At 28.8% G+C, this 14,717-nt stretch overlaps 1 protein-coding gene and 1 pseudogene across 1 annotated transcript; one reads left to right on the forward strand and one right to left on the reverse strand.

Annotated features, from left to right (window-relative positions):
• Window positions 1–4,199: 4,199 nt before the first annotated feature.
• On the forward strand, window positions 4,200–5,021 carry LOC131180609 (B3 domain-containing protein At2g33720-like). Its single transcript, XM_058147956.1, has one exon. It carries the CDS (start codon window positions 4,200–4,202, stop codon window positions 5,019–5,021), a length of 822 nt encoding a protein of 273 aa, XP_058003939.1.
• A 6,837-nt stretch (window positions 5,022–11,858) lies between these two features.
• Window positions 11,859–12,779, reverse strand: LOC131180610 (mitogen-activated protein kinase kinase kinase 20-like; annotated as a pseudogene).
• Window positions 12,780–14,717: the final 1,938 nt, after the last annotated feature.

The raw sequence follows: 14,717 nt of genomic DNA on the forward strand, positions 1-14,717 counted from the left end.
TTTCAGGGTTCATGTTTGTATTGTCCTCATTTGAGTTCTCCTTTCTGTTTGCTTTTGGAGTACTCTACTTTGTTCTTGGATTTTATGAATCATGTTTTGTTATCTTTATTGTTCTTCGGTATCTAGGTTTTCTCTTAGCATGCCTTGTCTTAGGTAGGGTTGGGTGTACGGGGCAATCTGCTGATCAAAGTTAGTTGAATGAGTTCATGCTAAGTTTTTCCTACCTTGTTTTATTAAGATTTCCCATTTATAAAAAGAAGGAACTGAATGTGTGCAGGCTCTCTAAAAATAAGCTTCACAAGACTTGCTGAAAAGTTTCTTTTATAAAACACACTAATACATAGGTTCATGTGTGTGTATCTATTATCAATTAGTGTAATAATAATAGTAAATTTTCAAAACCAGCTACTTTAGGATGCCATAAGAGTAAATTTTCAAAACTAACTACTTAAGGATGCCATTAGATTCTACAAAAATAGTTTTCCTCCATGTTTAAGTCATTTATCTTTATTTATTTTCCTCTTTGATACATGCAATGATCCATTCGATAGGGATTTCCCATTGGTCATTTTGCTCTAATCTTAATGGGAATTGAATTTGAGACTTCTTGATGAAAACTTTAAACGGTTACAATAGATCACACAAGGTAAACATGTTTTGTCTTGAATCCCTCATGAGAACTAATGTTTTTGCTTGCATAGAACATAATGGAGGATGATGCATTTCTGTGCCCACATCAATGCATGTGTTACTAATTAAAGCAAACTTAGCTTATCAAAAAAGAAAAAAAGATAAAAAGAAAAACTTATCCATAGGAGTGAACTCATATGGCCACCTTTTTTCATTTCATAAACCAAAAATGACTTTTAGTTATATAATGAACAATATCAAATTACAACCACCATTTAGTAGAGAATTGGTTGCATATAAATGTAAAATGTGTAGTCGGCAAGTCCCTAGCTTAGTAGCTTCTACGGCATAAGCTGTAGAGCCTTGAATAAAACAGGAGAAGATCACATCAGCTTTTCCAAACGGATGCTAATTCCACGTTTATTCTTGAAACCAACTGGCATATTTTGGATAAAATCAGACATCACTAATGATGGACCTCTTCCACGCCCATAGGTAGCAGAATTAGCATATTCCAGGCCCATGGATAGCACTTTTTTAGGTCTCAAATAAGAAACCTGCAAGTGAGCAGGGATAAAAAAACTTCTTAGCTAGCAGAATTAGTATCTTCGTCACTTAGCAACTTGCTGCATGTCATATCATATCATTTTAGGCTCCAATTCACTAGGTAATTAATTCTCTTGGGGAACAATATTGGTGGTAACGTTAAATAACAGGGCCAGTCATGAGCACAATTTATAGCAATTCAGAACCATTGTTTTCCTTTCAGAATTAACAGAGGACAGCGTTCTCATCCCAGCTCCATTGACCAACTCGGATGATATTGTTTGCGGTTGCAAGAAAATCACATCTTCAATTCCTTCAGATGCCCAAATCTTTTCAATTCCAATTGCGCACTGCTGAAGTTGTTGTCCTGTTCTACAAATGATATAGTTCACTAAAGATCAAATTGCTGCTTAACTTGGAATATCGCATAACGATTTTGAAAGAGTTAATACTAGTTTGAAGTTAAAAAGGATATCAATGTATACCTGGAGGAAAGGTGAATATAGTAGGACATTTCTCCACCATATGTGAAGAAACATAGGCTGGTGAATCAATTGCAAAGAACATCTTTGCCAATGATAGCAGAGATTGGAGTACTAGCAAAGATTGGAGTACTAACAGATGATTCTGTGGATTCGGGAAAACTTCAAAACACCCCACCATTACTCTCTTCCACAACATCTGACCAACAACAAGAAGAAGATCCCTATTCAGATATAAAATGCCACTATTCAGAACAACTCGAATCACAAGGTTCATTACCTGTGACAGATGAGTTCAAGCACCCTTAATCCACAATCTCCCCAAATTCGCTGCTTTCTGTGTCATCTATTACGGATGCAAAAGGATGAATTAATATCAATTGTGAATCGGAACTTATGATTCTTCACTAGACATCCTTCCAAGAAATCCTTGCCATCCCTTGAAATCCCAGAAGGAATTTTAGGCAATTCATATCCATCGGCAATCCTTTCGGAAACTTCTTGAAGTCGAACCCAAAGTGATTTTCCAGTGAACGTCTTGAAAACCATGCATCCAAGGGCCCAAATATCAAAGGGAAATTAAAAATCATTTTAAAAAGTGTAGAATTATTTAGATATTGTTCTAAATTATTTTCACTCACCCAAAATATTTTTACCAATATTTTTAATAATATTATTTTTTTTGAGAAAGTAAATATTTTATTTTGAATTTTAAATTCTTTTGTATGTGTACAAAAATATTCCAAAACAAATATTATTCATATAATTAGAAAAATAAATGTTTTTGTAAGAATTTTTTATAATAATAAACATAATAATTTTTTAAAAAATTTACTATATTTAAACAATAATTTGTAAAACACTTGCGTTTTATATAAGCTTGTTATATTTTATTTATAAAAGTTTTCTTGATACATTTACTTAAATTTTTCATAATGAAAAACTTAGCTGTGATGGCGGTGGAATAATTAAACAAATTATAAAAATGATATATGACAAAATGTATGATGGCAAAGATATTAAAAATCATAAGTCGATATGTTTTCGTGTTTTAGAGCCTGTTTGATATTATAATTGAAGAGTTAGAGTTGCTTTTCAATAAAAGAAAAAAAAATCATTTTATATATTGAAAAAATTAATTTGAAAAAAATAATTTTTTTATTTAATGTTTTATAACTAATATTTATTAAATTTAATTTTAAATTATTTTTTAATATTATCTAAATAATATATTTAAAAATATACTTTTCTCAACAGATCCTTAATTTATAAGAATTTTAATTTGTAACTCTTAGTACTTCAATTCTATTAATAATGATTGATAAAATATTTAAAATAATTATAATTAATTAACTAATATTGAATTTTAAATGCAATAAAATTAATTAATGAGTCATAAATCACCACGATTTAAATGAAAAATTTTAAATTCCAAACTTTCTCAAACTTATAGATGGTGAAAAAATGACCCGAAAAAGAAATAAAGAGACTAGAAGAAAGCACTTTTGAGAATTATTTATTGGTGAAATTATTATATATACAATAAATATATTTGTATTTTTAATATAATGAGATATACATGAAACTTTTCTATATACAATAAAAATATTTTTATTAATGCCAATAAAAATTGATTTAACTGGTAAGAATCAATCTGTGCTTTAATTAAATTGAGAATTATCCTTTTCATATGTGATTTGTAAACTATAAACTCCACTACAATCCCCTATTGAAATTAGTAGCATGCCTCGACTCTCAACTAGGAATCTTCACCTCAATACATTTTTATTATTATTATTATCAAGATAAAATTTATATAAAAATCATAATAATTAATTATCAAAATAAAATTATTGAATATAAGTTTTGTTTTTAACCCACAATTTGCTTCTTGATTTGAGATAAATAGCATCAACAACTGAATTGGTAAGGCAATTCATTTTTTTACTCAAATTAGTTACTCGAAGTTGAACCCATTAAACTTTAACAACTAATTTTTCAAAAGAAAAAAGAGTAATTATAATCCTTGGAAATTAAAAAATTTTTCTTCGAAGAGGTTGTCTATAAATTACTATATATTTGCATAAGAGAAGAATATATATATATATATGTTAATTAGCATACTCGATACATTATGCACGGACGAATCATTGATTATATATAATATATATCCTAATTAAAAAACTAATTTTGATAATTTGACATATAATTTTTGTCATAACAAAATGAAAAAAGAAATTATATACATTAGAGCATCAAGGTGGGCCCAAGTCACTGTCAGAAAAAGGTCCGGCTAAACTGGCCCAACAAGAGCCTGTTAATTTATATTTCTTAGAACCAATAATGTCAGCAAATTTTCATGTCCAACTCCGGAAAGGAAACCACAAAACTTCACCACCGCCCCAAGCATAGGAATCAGTTTCCAACTAGGATCTTAAATCCTATTGCTTCAATGTTAAAGTTTCCTTCAATTCTATATATATGTGCATTAATCCCTGACCTCTCTCCTTCCATTAGAAACAAGTAAGAGCAATTTCAAGAATGGAGAAACAGCATTTGAAACCCTTTGGTTCTTTCTATGCTTCCACCACTCAGGAAGCAAAGAAAGATCAATTTCTTGCAGCTGAGCCATCTGAAAAGAAGCGGAAGTACCAGCATAACTCAGACGGTGAAAAGAATAGTGGAGTTTCGACTGAGTTAACCCTTTCTTGCGGGGTTCCAAGCAAGATCAACAAGCCAAGAATCAAAGAAATCAATTCTTCTGCTGATAATGAGATCAATGTTATCGTTGTTTCAACTCGACTTGCGAATGAAGTTTCGACTGAGCTAAAACTCTTTGATGAATCTTGCTTTACTGCCTTTGCTGCAACGAGAGATGAACTTGTTGAATCCAAAGAATCATCGGATTCAGAATCGAAATCATTGGTTCAAAATATTGCAGAGATGACATCCAGCCCTGAAGATGAGAGAAAAGAGAGTCCTATGCATGATGTTTCGACAATACTGATGCTTTCTGATCCATGGAAGATTAAGAAGAAGCTCACTGGTAGTGATCTTGGTAACCTGTGCAGACTTTTGGTGGCATCATTATCAGTCAGAAATCATATTTTGCCATTATTGAGCGGTGAAACGGTTGAGCAGATTGAAAAAGATGGTGCTTCAGTTCCTATATGGGATTGCGATACTAATACTGAACAACATATGGTTTTGAAGCTTTGGCATTCATCGAAGAGTTATGTTTTCATCAAAGGCTGGATTATTCAATTTGTGAAGAGAAGGAATTTAGTTGAAGGAGATCTTATTGGGATTTATTGGGATCCATCAAATTCAAGATTCAATTTTTCTGTGCTTGAAAGAGCTTAGCAGCAGCAGAAGCAGATTATTCTTCCTATAATTTTTACAAATTTTTTTTTTCAATTATAGTATTTTTTGAATCTCACATCTATATTTGTATCTAAAACTATTTCTCATTCTTTGTTAGCTTTGTTAAGAAAATTTTACTTTTGTTCTATTTTTGTGACTATTAAGATTTCTCAAGTTACTGATACTTCTGTTATTAAGATTTTCGATATCACCAAATATGGCGCTAAGGGAGATGAGAAGGGTGATTGCACAATGGTGGGTTAATTTCTTTTTATACTACATATTTATTTATTAAAAATTTTTATCTATATCTATTAATTATTAGTTATACAATAATTTATGATAAGACCCACATGTAAAATAAGTGAGACTCACATATAAAATAGGTGAAATTCACCTGTGTCTTGAATTGAAAATAAACTAACTTTTCAGTGATTGACAAGGCTTTACTATAACAAAACTCTAATAATATGGCTTTCATGTTTGAAGGCCTGGAATGAGGCATGCAAAACCAATGTTGGTTCTTAGTGATAGCAACAGACAGGATATTCATGAAAATTATCATACTCAAACTCGAACCCGATTAATATTCTCAAAACCTGAATCCATTCTAAATCTGATTTAAATTTATTCTCAACTACTCGCATCCATCCTAAACCCGATTATTATTACCTAAAAAATATCTAAATCCGTTTAATTTTATATATTTTTAACTAAAAATCTGTATAAAAATTATTTTTGTTAATAATTTATATTCTAAAAATTTAATAATTTCATAAAATATTTCAATTTTATTTTATATAAAATAAAATATATAAAAATTTATAAATATTATAATATATATATATATATATATATATATATATATATATATATATATATATATATATATATATATATATATATTCTATATTTAATCAAATATTTGTATGAACATATTTTAAGCATGTAAAACTCGAACTTGACTGGAACTTATCATGAGTATTAATTAAATTTCAAACCTACCGTCCCAAAGCTAATAATCCGTCTTATTAAGGTTCGGTCAAATCAGGTACCCGCAAAAACTTAACTCGTTGCCATCCCTACTAGTCCTGCAAAAATTCTTATATCTAAAGAGACTTTTATGGCAGCACCCATCATATTTCAAGGGCCCTGCAAAAGCACCGAGCCTTTAATTGTTGAAGTTCATGGGACTATAAAAGCAACAGATGATTTAAGTCAATATTTTGTGGATAATTAGTTCTTGTTTGAAAAAGTTAATGGTGTGGTTCTCACTGGTAACCTTTGATGGATAAAACACTTCTATGTGGAAGTAATTGGGTTGTGAGAAATATATATATATATATATATATATATATATATATATATATCTATAAAGATTGCATCTGACTTTCTAGTATAAGTCTATGAACATATTTAATTTTTTAATACAATAAATCTCCAAATCTTATAAAAAAAATCTCCAAAAATAATAATTAACAGACTGCACCAGCTTTACAACCAATAATGCCAATATAGTTAGTCCTGATGAGAGTCCTAACTAATGAGAAATTATTCAATACAATTGTCGTATGTACAACGTATAGATTTTGAACTTTGATTATATTGGGATTCATCACAATTAATGACTATAATAAACCTATTGTACATGCAACGTGAAAAGGAAAATTTATCTTAACTTACGTAAATATTGTTGGAATCAAGCACCTGGTTTCATTTCATATTTAGCTATAGTCCTGGAAAATTAGTATCTTAACCTTGGGAAAATTGGCAATAATAGAAAGATCCTATTAATCACATCCACATATAATTGTTTTCGTAATAAGCACACCTATTATTGATCAATCTCAATAATCTTAAAGAAAACAAATAAGGAGGGAATATAGAAAAAACAAATCTAAATTAAATTCATGATAAAGCTGTTAATTAAATGAGATATATTAAAAAGTCTCACTTTTTCTCATATTTACTCATGGATTTATAATCTTTTATTTGATATAATTCCATTTTTGTTAACTTACATAAGAGCAATTATAAAAAAATGTATCTTGTTATCATTTCAAAGATAAAATTTTCATTTTCATTAAATTAGTACCTTGAGATTTTACGCCATTAGATTGTTCTTCCATCCACAAGAGGAATGCAGACCATATATTAATACTAATTGACACAAGAAATTACCGCACATCAATATTTTTTTTTAACGAATGCAAGAATAATATGTTACATCATAAAATCTTATGGTACTAATTTATTGAAATTAAAAGTGGTCTCTTAATGCGCTAAACTAGGTGTAATTTTAAAATTACTTATAATTTCTAATTTTATAAAGAATATTCTTTAATCTTAACTAATTAGCTAATCTGATGTCATTATACAAAGAAATCAACACCGGTTGTAAATTATTAAAAAAATATTAAAATATAACCAAACCAAAAACTTATTTTTTAAAAAAATAAAAGAGAATAGAATTTAAACCAGCCTAATACCATGAGTCGATTTGCATGCAAAATTAATTTCTCACTTTGAATTTTAAACAGTATCTTTACTTATTCATATTTTTTAAAAACTTATTATTCTATTATATTTTTATTTTATTACATTTAAGTTAATAATTAAATTATTATTATATATTAACAGTTAAATTAATTATAACATATAATTTTTTGTAAAAATATAATCTAATCAAACTATAATAATTTCAAAATTAATATATATTTTTATTTATAGAATCAAACTAACCTTAAAATTACCATTTCAATATAAATAATTATATTAATATTTAATATTTAAATAATAAAATAATTGTGTTATTGTATGTGTTTCAAAGACTAGTATTGATAAATGTATGAAAGGAGGAAACATTAGCATTGCCGATAATGTTCTTCATGATTTATATTATTTATACCATTAAAAAGTATCTATGGTGTCAATTGTATAAATTTGTTGCTAATAATATAAATTAATAACAAATTTCGCTACTACTTTTAGTAATGACAAATGATTTTATATAAAGTCATTGCTAATAATTTTTAGTGAAAAGCTATTCCATGCGAATATATTATTTATAATTTTTAGCAAGAAGTTATTCAGCACCAAATACTTTTAATACAAATTTATCGCTAATAATTTTTAACAATAAATTTATCCATTGCTAAATCTATAGATAATTTTAATTTTTAAATATTACTATAATTAATATAAATGAAAATATTAATATTATTTTAATAGTAATTATACTTATACTAAAAATCTTATTATAATTCTATATTTTTAATTCTATATGTATTATTAATTCATTAAAAATTATTTAGTTTATTACAATAAAATCAATAAACAACATTATAAACCGAATCTCTCTTATATTAATTTATTTTTTTTAATTTTTGTTAATATTTACAGATTTATAATATTAAATTATAAAATCACTATTAAAAAGTAACTATTTAATTAACCTAATTATAAAATTATTGTTAAAAATAACTATGTAATTAAATAAAATTTTATATTTATATCAATAGATATAAAATTATAATCTTATTCAATGAAAAATAATTGTTATAAATTTGTAGTTGTTTTTAAAATATTAGGAACAGATAGTTTTATATTTACACACTCTATTTTTGTATAATAAGACTCAAGTTTAATTAATTTTGATTTATAATATGATTTTTTTTTCTTTTTCACTGCATTTTTGTGTATTTTTTTCTTTAACAGGTAAAATCTATTTGTAAGTTTTTAAATTTTTAAGTTTTTGTATGTCATAGATATCATTACTATAAATGTAATTGCACGTGAATGTGATCACTTAAATTTTATTATTATTGCCATTATCAAATGAAACCACTATCCTCACGAATTCTATGATATTTGTATAGGGTAAGATAGATTAATTTTCATTTTTAACGTATTTAATATTGATGCATCCTATAATATTTGGGATGATTAATATTATTTTTACATAAAAAAGTATATTTTATATGTGATTGTATAAGATTTTAATTTTTCTGGATCTATTTAGTCTAAATATAGATTAATTATAATTTATTAATATCCTTATATGCATGAATATATTTTTTATTTTTAATTCATTAGTAAATCTTAGTTAAATTGCTGATTTTGACCATAAGGTTATAAAAAAAGCTTAATTATATTTTTACACATATTTATGTGAAAAGTTATGCTCCTCTCAATATTAATGTTAAGTTGTTATGTTTTAAAATTTTAAAATAATAAAAATAAGAGGAAGATACAAAAAGAAAAAGAAAAAAAAAACAATTTGATTACTTAAGAGTTGAGAGTACTAATTATAAAATTAATATGAATTATTTAAAAATGCATGATTAAATTTAAATTTATATTTATATTTATAATGTATTTATAACATATATAGATATAAGTTAAAATAAACAAAAATACTTATTAAATATATTAAATAGGTTTTAAAATTATTTGTATTAAACGATATGAATCACAAATAATGTTACTAATTACATTTAGACGATGGAATGGTTTATGTAAATATAGACTTACGTAAGAGTTGAACCAATCTGAAAATCTTTGTTCTATTAATTCATTAGCTTTTGCATCTCTAATATTACATGATGTCTATTGTAATTCAGTACGATACATCTTACACATAAATAAAATAGTCGATTGTCAGTGGAAAAGGAAAATTCACAGATGACTTTTAAGAGATTTAACTTATATTTAGGGTTTTTATAAACTTACTTCATATATGTGTCAATTTCAAGGCAATTTAGAAAGACGTATATATGGGCAATCTTATATTCATCATCTCCTAACCATCTTGTTTTAGCTCTACCATACGATCGACTAGGATACTTGAATATTGATAAATTTCCTTTGATTTCATCATTGTCTCCAACATCATTATTACTGGGAACTTGTCGATCCCGCGTTATGACATGAGGCTTAAAATAATGTGTACAAAAGCTAGATGCTTCAACTAAGTATGCATTACATATTGAACCTTCTACTTTTGCTTTGTTCTTTACATTTTTCTTTAGGCGTCCCAGAAATCTGAAAATACAAAACACCATATTCAAATGCAAGCTCTAGGGAAAGTTTATGATTAATTTTACAACACAAAAAGAAAATAGCGATTCTCTATTACCTCTTAAAAGGATACATCCATCGATATTATACCAGTCATGCGATTTTTGCCTCATACGGTAGATGGATGGGAATATGTTCCATTGAGTCAAAAAAGGCAGGAGGAAATATACGCTATAACTTGCAAATAATTATGGAAATTTCTACTTCTAGATGCTCCATGTCTTACTCCTTAATATTTGTAGCAGTAAGATTTTTGAAAAACAAGCTCAACTCAGTCAATGCTTGCCAAACTGTATTTGGAAGGAACTCACGAAATGCAATTGGTAATAATCTTTGCAAAAACACATGACAATCATGGCTCTTCATACCAAAAAGCTTATACTTTTACATATCAACACATAGCCATATTTTTGCTTTTGCTATTTATAAAGAGTATAATAAGCCTTAGGGTATTTACCTGTTCGCACATCTTTCTCTAACTCTTTTTTTACGACATAAATGTGTTTTATCTTCCTTTGCTTTTGCATTATCCTTTGTCTTCCCTTTAATATTCATCACTATGTTAAAAGTATTCTCAAAGACTTTTTTTCTCGATGTGTATGACATTTAAGTAACCATCTCTCTAGAAAAACTTTTATCGCATTTCACTATTAGTACAATTTCACTATTAATAGATAGTGAGATCTCCCAATTGGTTTATCTTTAACTTTATTACATACCTAGGGAGATCTTCTATCAATTATGCAAAAAAACCGATTAGGTTACTCTAGAATGATAACTCTCCCATTATACGTTAGCTTAGTAGAGTTTATATGCATTGATCTAACATGTTTAATTTTATTAGAATTTTTTAAAATTTCACAAGTGGCATGAGGCTGCTGTATTCATTTATAAGAATTGAATATGCGCAAGCTCTCTAAAAATAAGATCATTATTTATACATCAGGGTAAAAAATAGTGTTGACTTTGATATAAAAATTTAATTTTCCTTAATTTTAGAAAGATGGGGCCATGTGTTTAGAGAGATGATGCATGTGCACTAATTATAATCTCTCGTAAAAATGAGCTTCACACAAGATTTGTTGAAAATTTTTTTCTTATAATATGATCCATTCAATATGGAATGTTAATGGGAATTGAAAATGAGACTTCTTGATGAAAACTTTAAATGGTTACAATAGAACAAGTAACTAAACATGTTTTATCTTAAATCCCTTATGAGAACTAATGTTTTTCCCCCGCATAGAGCATAACTAACATTTTTAATGGAGGATGAAGCATTTCTGTGAGCAGATCAACGTATGTGTATTTCTAATTAAAGCAAACTTAGGTTAAAAAAAAACTTATTCATAGCAGTGAACTCGCCTTCTTTTTTTTCATTTCATAAACCAAAATGAATTTCATTTATATAATGAACAATATCAAATTGCAACATTTTAGTAGAGAATTGGCTACATAGAAAAGTAAAATATAGCAGTAATGTCCTGGCCTAGCAACTTCCTTATCAAAAGCAATAGAGCCTTCAATAAATGGAGAAGATCACAGTAGCTTTTCCAAATGAATGATAATTCCACATTTGTTCTTAAAACCAACTAGCACATTTTGGAGAAGATCAGGCATCATTAATGATGGACCTCCTCTAGGCCAGACCTGCACCACTTTTTTAGGTTTCAAATAAGAAACCTGCAAGTGAGCAGGGATGAAACTTCATTGCTAGCAGTATTAGCATCTTCAGAGCAGGAATGAGTCCATGCACCCCTAATCCACAATCTCCCCAAATTCGCTTCTTTTTGTGTCATCTATTTCGGATACAAAATGGTGAATTAATAACATCTCAATGATGAATCTGAACTGATGATTCTTCACTAGACATCTTTTCCAGAAATGCTTGCCATCCTTTGAAATCCAAGAAGGAATTTTAAGCAATTTATATATATCAGCAATCCTCTCGCAAGCTTTTTCAGTTGTTTCATTAGGGTTCGAACCCCAAAGTGATTTCCCAGTAAACATCCCATACACCTAAGAGCCCAAATATTAGACGAAAATTCCTAAATATTATCAACGAGAGTCTCTGGTGCCATATAGAAAACAATCCAGGCAATAGAACAATCAAGCTTCCTCTTCTTGGTCTTCTGAACTTTCTTGGCCAATCCAAAATCCCCAATCTTGGGCACAAAGTTACCATCCCCACTAGGCATGAGCAGCACATTGTCTGGCTTTAAGTCACAATGAACATAATCGTGAGCGTGGATGCAATTAATACCTTTAAGAATAGACCTTGTGTATCTCTTCACATTCGATTTAGGCAACCCACAACCACCCGATCTCTTTATAAGATCAGCTAGGGGTTCCTCCAAAAGCGTACTCCAATAATAGATTGTAAAGCATCTTTCCATCCTTACTCATAGTAGTTTCTTCGCCATAACACTCAAGAATGTAGGGACAGTCACGAAGATGGTTGAAAACCTCTTTCTCCTTCTGAAGCGAACTTGAGGAAGAGACCTCCGCTGATTTAACAACCATAAGTGGTAGATAAAACGCTCTTCTTGATTTGAGTTTCTTCAAAAAGGCGAGATAAACAGACGCAAACCCTCCTTTGCCAAGCAACGGCCCTCTCCACCATGCGACTCCTTGATTATTCGAGCTATCTTCTTCGACTGCCATAACCTTTCTCTTCATTGCTTGGGTTCAAAGCAATGTAATCTCCAATGCTTCAACGATACTTGGTTACACAAAAGAAGGGATTTTACCACCATATATCATCGACATGAAATTAAAGCTTTATTTTCCTAGTTGCCACTAGTTTGAAACCTAACTTAAACTAATAACTAATTTTATATCTTTTAACCCATAAGATAACTAAGTAATTAATGTTAAATTACCAAAAATGAAATAATTATAAATGAAAATTATACTAAAAATTTTATCTCGACTTTTTATTTTAAATTAAAAAATATTATCGAAAATTTTAGTCCCATGAATTTAAAAATAAAAATTTAATATAGTCAGCATGCCTAGCTAGTCAACATACCACATTAACTAATCACTTTAACTATTAATTGGTTTATTGCTAAGTGTGAAAATAATAATAAAATTTTAAATTAAATTATTAAAATTAAAAGATTTGATTAAATTTAAAAAAATATAAAAGATTTTGACTTTTTAAGTCAATTTTGCTGTAACTAAAAGATATTTCGTATAAGAAATTATTGATAAATTTTTTCTTTTATAATAATAATAATAATAATAATAATAATAATAATAATAATAATAATAATAATAATAATAATAATTAGCTTTGAGCTGATTCAATCATCTTCAATATGAGAGATTTAATAGTGTCATCATTCATGAGTTATTATGATGCATTGCTATTGAAGAATGTGACATTAATTGATTCCATTCTTTCTTATAAAACATACTTGTACAGACTGTCATACACGTGTGTGTATTTGTTATCAGTTAGTGCAATAATAATAGAAATTTGTCAATGGATGCCATTAGATTCTACAAAAATAGGTTTAAATCATTTATCTTTTGAGAGCTTTTGTTTTTCCATGCATATTGTAGACACCATATTTTGGCCGACTTTCAAAAGCAAGGATCTTTTAAAATTGAAACTTTATTATCCATTCTCAACTGATGTCCCGATCACAGGTAGCTTTTCCGAACTTACCGATCGCTCGTCCCTGGAACAAATCAATCTCACGCTCTAGTTAGATTGTTTTCCTGATCTCTTGGTCTTTATCAGATGAGTTCGAGTCAATATTGGGTCTCTGGACCATCCTATCTTGCCTACTGTAATTCTTCGATCTCTCTATGTACAAATATCGCAGAATTTCATTCGACTAATGTTGTGATCGGGTTTCTCTCTGGAATTCCCCAGATATTGCTTGAAATAAAGTTGAGATTTTTATCCGGTCTAATAATGGTTCCGACCTTAAAAGTTCAAGTCAGTGCAATGCTAATATTCTAAAGTTCCATTCAATATTTGGTCATGACTCAGTCCAATCTCATGTTTGCGTGTAATGTTTTTCCGATCTCTTTGAATAATTTGATTAATAGTCGTTCTCAACTTTAATTCAATTAAGTACTCAAACAATTTGGTTTGGATGCTTTCCGATCTTTTCAAGAAATTGAACATAAAAGACTTTAATTCATTTTAAAATAAAAATGTACAAGTCATTCAGCAATAGGGTCTCCCCTAACCTGCTCTCCGGGTACATTATCAGTTCTATTATCCTCTCTCTCTCTCTCTCAGGCTCCTCCTTGCTCTCCTCTTCACCTCTAGGGACAAGATCCACCATCCAGGAGAAGTCTTCCTTAGGATAACGCCTTACAAGCTTGGCCGGAAGATCGACATAAGCATTCACATAAGCACCAGCTTCCCTCATCACAGCCTCTTCTTCTTTCACTTTGATCTCCTCGGTAAAGCGAGTGACATCTACAGTTCGGCGGGCCTGAGCTTCTTCGAGTTCCCACTCCAGTTCGGCTATCCTATCCTTATAAGATTTCGTCCGACCCTCAATCTTGACGATGTAGTCCTGAGCAGTCCAAAGTTGGGTTTTGGTGGAAGTAGCATCCTAGATCGCCTTTAGAATTTCTTGTCTCAAGATA

The sequence above is a fragment of the Hevea brasiliensis genome, chromosome 6 (assembly GCF_030052815.1).
Source record: "Hevea brasiliensis isolate MT/VB/25A 57/8 chromosome 6, ASM3005281v1, whole genome shotgun sequence".
Taxonomy (NCBI): Eukaryota; Viridiplantae; Streptophyta; class Magnoliopsida; order Malpighiales; family Euphorbiaceae; genus Hevea; species Hevea brasiliensis.